This window comes from Catharus ustulatus, chromosome 8 (genome assembly GCF_009819885.2).
Source record: "Catharus ustulatus isolate bCatUst1 chromosome 8, bCatUst1.pri.v2, whole genome shotgun sequence".
Classification (NCBI taxonomy): domain Eukaryota; kingdom Metazoa; phylum Chordata; class Aves; order Passeriformes; family Turdidae; genus Catharus; species Catharus ustulatus.
The window spans coordinates 33,811,837-33,819,080 of NC_046228.1; the positions used below are offsets into that span (position 1 = coordinate 33,811,837).

The 7,244-nt window shown below is 53.7% G+C and overlaps 1 protein-coding gene across 1 annotated transcript; it reads left to right on the top strand.

Annotated features, from left to right (window-relative positions):
* Positions 1-1,995, top strand: LOC116999768 (C-type lectin domain family 2 member B-like). Its single transcript, XM_033066743.1, has 5 exons — positions 1-33; positions 322-508; positions 608-786; positions 968-1,068; positions 1,159-1,995. The coding sequence occupies exons 1-5, from the start codon at positions 1-3 to the stop codon at positions 1,271-1,273; spliced, it is 615 nt and encodes a 204-aa protein (XP_032922634.1). The 3' UTR covers positions 1,274-1,995.
* The last annotated feature ends 5,249 nt before the right edge of the window (positions 1,996-7,244 follow it).

Below are 7,244 nucleotides of genomic sequence, written 5' to 3' on the forward strand. Positions count from 1 at the left end.
ATGGACACAGAAGCATCCTCAGAAGATTGCCGGGTGAGTGCAGGGCCACGCCTGTGTCCTCTAGGGAGGGGACAGTGTCAGCTGGCAAGGACAGGGCTGGCAGGTGTGTGGCTGTTTCCCGATGTGTGCAAGAGGCCTCGTGCTCCGCTCGGCCCCATCCGTGGCTGGAAGCGGCAGCCGCAGCTGCCCCCAAGGCTGTGCAGCTCTCCTGCTGCAGCCTGTCCCCAGCGCGGTGTCCCTGGCTGTCCCCACAGCTGTGTCCCTGCCTGTGCCCAGGCTCTTGGCTCTCTGGCTGCCAGCTGAGGGAGGAGCAAACAGGCTGAGAGCTCCCTCCTGTGCTCCCCGGGCATTGGGGGAGCAGCTTCGAGGGCCGCCTGTGCTTCTGGCAGCCAGCAGCTCTTTCCTGCTCCAGGCGAGTGGTTCAGCTGCGATCCCGTGCTCATCTTGGTGCTGATCCTGCTCCTGTCGCTGCTGCTGGCGTTGGCGGTGGCCTTGGCTGTGCAGTCAGGTAAGGGAGGGGCAGCAGCCTGGCCCAGCCCCTCGGGCACAGCGGGGTCCCTGCTCCCTGCACAGGGCAATCCTCAGACCTTCTCCTCTTCCCCTGCAGCGCCACAGGTTCCAGTTCCACCTGCGACTCCGCTCTTGGTTCTGGGCTGTGCCCCCGGCCGGGTTGGATACAATGGATTCTGCTACTACTTCTCAAGGGATCAGGGCACCTGGGATCAGGGTCAGGAGCGGTGCTCCGAGCTCGGGGCCTCCCTGGCCATTGTGAAGGATGAGGAAATGGTGAGTGAGGGGCTGCGGGCGCTGTGGGGTGGCTGAGGGGAGCCTGGGGGTGCTCCTGGGCCGGGCTCGGTGCTGCTGGGGCTGGGGCTGCAGCCCTGTGCCGGGGCCTTGCAGGGAAGGAGCCCCGGGGCCGTGTCCCCCCGAGGGGCCGGGGCAGCTCCCACTGCTCTCTCCTTGGCAGGATTTGTTCTTCCGCCTCCGCGGGAACGTCGATTACTGGCTCGGGCTGCGCAGACGGGGCGAGCACCTGCAGTGGGGGGACGGCAGCAGCTTCAGCTCCTCGTGAGTGCCGGGGAGCCGGGCAGGGCATGGGGGGACAGGGGCACAACGTGTTCCCCTGGGAACCAGCGCTGTCTCTGCTCCTCCTTGCAGGGCTCCTGTCCTTGGCAATGCCGAGTGTGTGTGCCTGGCTGACGATAAATTCAGGAGTGAGAGCTGCTCGAATCCACAGCCGTATCTGTGCAGCAAGGCCCGAGCTCCCCTGTAACAGGGGCTGGAGAAAGGAGCTTCTCCACACTGGGCAGTCCCAGCTTCACCTCTGAACCCGGCACAGGGCTGTCCTTTCTCAGCTGCACCCTGTGCCTTGCACTTGCTCTCAGGGTCACCTCAGTGCCTGTTCATGCCCAGTGCCAGCGCTGGGCTGGCTGTTCAAAGGAGAAGTCTCTGCAATCCATCCTGCCAGCTATGCTAGCTGGAGTGAGGGGATTGCCCTCATTGCACAACAAGCTGAAATGGGAAATCCAAATGGCCCTGGGCTCTTAGAAATCTTCACCAATTGACCTAAATGTGGTGAGATTTTTGGACTGTCCCTAGATGAGGAAGATGAAAAGCTGACATGTGCTGAGGAGGAATCCCACCTGAGTGTCAAGAATGGCCTGTCTGTATCTCTCTCTGTCTGTCAGTTGCGAATGATCGGACTGCTCTGCTGTGGGAGGAAATCCAGGCTGGTGCAGGACAAGGATTTGTCTCCCTGAGGTGGAAGCAGTGACACGATGTGACTGTAACCCACATCCCTCTGTGTTAGAGTCTGTGAAACAGTTGCCACTCTGAATTCTTCCAAGAGAGATTCAAGTGCAGGTATTGAATTAATCCGTTTGGATGGATTAAAGTATATTCAACCAGTCAAACATGAAATAGACTTGTAAGTTTAAGTTTTAAGTAATTAAGTAAATTTAGATAAGTGAGGATATGTTTTAAATGCCTTAAGATGTAAAAGCCTTTGAATTTAGTATGGAAAACAAGTTTTAGTGAGAGTTCGAAAACAAAAATAAGTGTCAAAAACAAGTCTCAGTGAAAGCTCAGAAAACACAATTTTAGACATAATAAAAATATACTAAGAATATTGCTTACATTTTTCAGGTAGAAAAGAAAGGCTCTGTGTGCAGGTTATAGGTAGACTTTTGTATTTAAAAACTGGAATTCTAATAAGTGCAGAAGAAATGCTTCAGATTTGTGTTTTTTAGCTCACTAGGTAATTTATAAATAAGAATGTGTGCATTGGGGAGAGACTCCCTCTCTCTTCATTCTCCACGCCACAGTCATCATTGCCCAGAAGCAGACAGGAGCTGCAGCTGCACCTTCTGCCCTCCCGAGGCCTTGCACTGCAGAACTGCTTCTGCTTCTCATGGGGGCTTTACTTCTGTTTGGGACTCTGTGCTGAAAGCTTTTAGCACAGGCTTGAACAGTTGGGACACTTTGCCTGTTGAGACTGCTGTGCCTTTACAATAAACAACTTTATAGCAACTGACAACTGCTGAGCTCTTTTGAAGATCTCAACCCACAAAAATCCCGACACCTCGAGCCTTTCCTGATGCGCTCTGTTCCCTGCCCAGGGTGAGGAGCAGAGGGACAGAGCGGTTTTGCTGGCACCGGGCACCTGGCCAGGCCCAGCCCAGCCCAACCATCCCTGCCATAATTCACTCCTATCCCACCATTACCCGGTCCCACGGCGGGTCCGGCTTCACGGGCAGGTGCCTCGAGTGAGAGGAGGCAGCTGGTGCCAGGGGGTGACACCTGTCCCACGGTAACGCCGGCAGCACTGGCAGCCTGGCCATGCGGTGGCACCCGGAGCTTGGAGGCTCCTTCAGCACAGCTGCAACGCACGGTCGGTGGTGCCCCAGCCTGGGGCTCGCAGTCAGGCACCTGAGTGTGAGCAATGGTCCCTGTGTCTGTCTGTCTGTCTGTTTGTCTGTTGCAAAGGATCTGTGGGTGCCCTGGAGCCTGCCCGGCAGAAGTTTTTATGTCCTGGAGAAAAACCTTAGTTTCTCTCTTCCCTTATTTGTGCGAGGGACACTGAGGGTATGGATAGGAACGACTTCCTACCCACAGATCTTTGCAGTTTTATGTTTATGCACCCCAGTTCTGTTTCCCTGGTGACCACTTTGCCCACCACCCCTTTTCCCCTTATGTATGTTCCCTAGAATGTTCCCCCTTCCCCATTTACCCATTGGCCCCATTTTGCTGCATTGTCTCATCTCCTTTTACCCTACTGGCTGTCACCCTTTGCCCCACCTTCACACCACCTCTGAGCCCTCAACCCACTGGTCCTGATCCTCTGCTCCACCCCCATTTGTTGTCTATATTTAAACCTTGACCCTCCATTGATTCTAGTTTTGGCTTCTGCTTGGAATAAAACTGGCCTGTGGAGCCCTATACAAAGAACTTCTCACCTCTCCTTCATTCATTGCCAGAGTTATCCTGACCATGTGTTTTCTTCTCCATGACTGAGCCTGTGCCACCGAAGTTACTCTTTCCTACAGGAGATGCTTTCTAGGGGTTGTGGCACCTCACTATCGAACTGCCTGCAGGAACAGTGTATGGCCAGCAAAGAAATGATATCCAGGGCTAGAGGGGCCCTGCCTCTAGCCAGGGAGAGGCACAGGAAAACCGGGTCTTTTGGACAGTGTGGGTCCAATGGCCTGGCTCATCAAAGCCACAAAAATACGAGGCCATAGCTGATACTGGTGTACAGTGTACCCTGATACCATCAGGACATGTGGGGGCAGAACCTGTTTCCATTGCTGGGGTGACAGGGGGGTCTCAGGAATTGATGCTGCTGGAAGCTGAGGTGAGTCTGACTGGGAGAAGTGACAGAAACAGCCAGTTGTGACTGGCCCAGAGGCTCCATCTATTCTAGGCATAGACTTTCTCAGGAGCGGCTATTACAAAGACCCAAAGGGATTCAGGTGGACTTTTGGAATAGCTGCTGTAGCAGTAGAGGGCATTAAGCAGTTGAACACCTTGCCTGGACTGTCAGAAAACCCATCTGCAGTGGGACTCCTGAAGGTGGAAGAGCAACAAGTGCCAATTGCCACCTCAACAGTGCACTGCCGGCAGTACAGGACAAATCGAGATGCTGTGATCCCCATCCACAAGATGATCCGTGAGCTGGAGAGCCAAGGGGTGCTCAGCAAAACCCACTCACCCTTCAACAGCCCCATCTGGCCCCTGCACAAGTCTGATGGAGAATGGAGATTGACTGTGGGCTATCGTGTGTTGAACGAAGTGACTCCACCACTGAGCGCTGCTGTGCCGGACATGCTGGAGCTCCAGTACGAGTTGGAGTCCAAGGCAGCAAGGTGGTATGCCACCATTGACATTGCCAACGCATTTTTCTCCATTCCCCTGGCAGCAGAGTGCAGGCCTCAGTTTGCCTTTACATGGAGGGGCGTGCAGGACACGTGGAATCGTCTGCCCCAGGGGTGGAAACACAGCCCCACCATCTGTCATGGATTGATCCAGGCTGCACTGGAAAAGGGTGAGGCTCCAGAACACCTGCAATACATCGATGACATCATTGTGTGGGGGAACATGGTAGTGGAGGTATTTGAGAAAGAAAATCATCCAGACTCTGCTGGGAGCCGGCTTTGCCATTAAAAAGAGCAAAGTCAAAGGACCTGCCTGAGAGATCCAGTTCCTGGGAGTAAAGTGGCAAGATGGACAGCACCAGATCCCCACTGAGGTCATCAATAAGATCACTGCAATGTCTCCACCAACCAGCAAGAAGGAAACACAAGGTTTCCTAGGTCCCGTAGGCTTGTGGAGAATGCACATTCCTGAGTACAGCCAGATTGTGAGCCCTCTCTACCTGGTCACCCGTAAGAAAAACGATTTCCACTGGGGTGCTGAGCAGCAGCAAGCCTTTGCCCAGATCAAGCAGGAGATCGCTCATGCAGTAGCTCTTGGCCCAGTCAGGACAGGACCAGAGGTAAAGAATGTGCTTTATTCTGCAGCCAGGAACCATGGCCTGTCCTGGAGCCTTTGGCAGAAGGTGCCTGGGGAGACTCAAGGCCGACCTCTGGGTTCTGGAGCCGGAGCTACAGAGGGTCTGAAGCCAATTACACTCCCACAGAGAGGGAGATCTTGGCTGCCTATGAGGGAGTCCAAGCTGCCTCAGAGTGATTAAGACGGAAGCACAACTCCTCCTGGCACCCCGATTACCAGTGCTGGGGTGGATGTTCAAAGGAAAGGTTCCCTCTACCCACCACGCCACCGACACCACATGGAGAAAGTGGATTGTCCTCATCACGCAACACACCCGTATTGGAAACCCGAATCACCCTGGGATTTTGGAGATAATTACACATTGGCTAGAAGGAAAAAATTTTGGTCTCACTGAGGAGGAGAGGAGCAGGAACAAGTGAGCCGGGCTGAGGAAGCCCCACCGTATAACCAACTGCCAGCAGATGAAACAGGCTATCCTCTTTTCACCGACGGCTCCTGCCGCACCGTGGGGATGAACCACAAGTGGAAAGCAGCCGTATGGAGTCCCACACGACAGGTTGCACAAACTACCAAAGGAGAAGGTGGATCAAGTCAACTTGCTGAACTCAAAGCTGTTCAGCTGGCCCTGGACATTGCTGAAAGAGAGAAGTGGCCAAATCTCTACCTTTATACTGACTCGTGGATGGTAGCCAATGCTCTGTGGGGTTGGCTGGAAAGGTGGAAAAAGGCGAACTGGCAACGTAGGGGAAAACCAGTCTGGGCTGCTGATGAGTGGAAAGACATTGCCACCCGGGTAGAGAAGCTACCTGTGAAAGTTCGTCATGTGGATGCCCATGTCCCCAAGAGTCGGGCTAATGAGGAACACCGACACAACGAGCAAGTTGATCAGGCCTCAAAGATAGAGGTGTCAAAAATAGACTTGGATTGGTAACACAAGGGAGAATTGTTCCTGGCTCGATGGGCCCATGACGCCTCAGGTCATCAGGGCAGAGATGCCACGTATAAGTGGGCACGAGACCGAGGGGTGGATCTAACCATGGACAGTATCTCTCAGGTTATCCATGACTGTGAGACGTGCACTGCCATCAAACAGGCCAAGCGGGCCAAGCCTCTCTGGTATGGTGGGTGTTAGTCCAAGTACAAGTACGGGGAGGCCTGGCAGATTGATTACATCACACTGCCTCAGACCCACCAAGGCAAGCGCTACGTGCTGACCATGGTGGAAGCCACCACCGGATGGTTGGAGACCTACCCTGTGCCTCATGCCACTGCTCGGAACACCATCCTGGGCCTTGAGAAACAGGTCCTTTGGAGGCATGGTACCCCTGAGAGAATTGAGTCAGACGATGGGACTCATTTCAAGAACAGCCCTATAAACCCCTGGGCTAGAGAACACGGCACTGAGTGGGTGTACCACATCCCCTACCATGCAGCATCAGCTGGGAAAGTCGAATGGTGCAATGGCCTGCTTAAAACCACATGGTGAGTGAACACCTGAGGTTCCACTAACTGAGCAGGCCCGGCCCAGTCTGAGCCCTTGGGAACACCAGATGGACACAGGGTTCCAGTCACACACCTGAGAGGTGTGCTAGGGAAAACTCTTTGGTTTTTTTTTCCTTCACACACACGCTGTCTGAACACAGAGGAGGGAGGTTCTCTGTAGCTGGATCTGCCCTACACCCTGCTCTGCTACAGCCTTCTGCCTCTGAGAACAGCGCTGAGAACTGGGACCCAAACGGTGAGCAGGAAGTTTTTCCTTCACCCTTCTCCCACCTGGGACACGGCCCTGCTGCCTCCGCCTCCCTTCTCTCGCCTGCTGCTGCCGCAGCTGCGAGGGGCCTGCCCTGGTCTCCACCGGGACCGTGCGGAGGAAGAGAGTGTCTGCAACTGGAAACGGGACTGGGACTGAGTCATTTGTTCTGTTTTGTCACTGATTTTTCATAGCTGATGTTGTTTGTTTTGTCTTGTAGTTACATTAGTAAAGAACTGTTATTCCTAAATCCATGTCTTTGCCTGAGACCTCCTTAATTTCAAAATTATAATAAATTGGAGGGAAGGGATCTTCACTCTCCACTTCAGGAGGAGCTCCTGCCTTTATCTTGGCAGTGCCTGTTCTCCAAACCAGGACAGCAATGCATAAAAGGACATTTTTGAAATGACACAAATTGGATCACTGATTGGACAAATGGGAGAGAGTTTTTTGTAATAAGAGTTTCATTTGAGTCACAACATCA

Excerpts from the sequence above, each read along its gene's own strand:
- LOC116999768 (XM_033066743.1), top strand. The coding sequence starts at position 1 with ATGGACACAGAAGCATCCTCAGAAGATTGCCGG. Across the intron at positions 34-321 it reads CATCCTCAGAAGATTGCCGG|GAGAGCTCCCTCCTGTGCTC; the intron begins GTGAGTGCAGGG and ends AGCAAACAGGCT. Across the intron at positions 787-967 it reads TTGTGAAGGATGAGGAAATG|GATTTGTTCTTCCGCCTCCG; the intron begins GTGAGTGAGGGG and ends TCTCCTTGGCAG.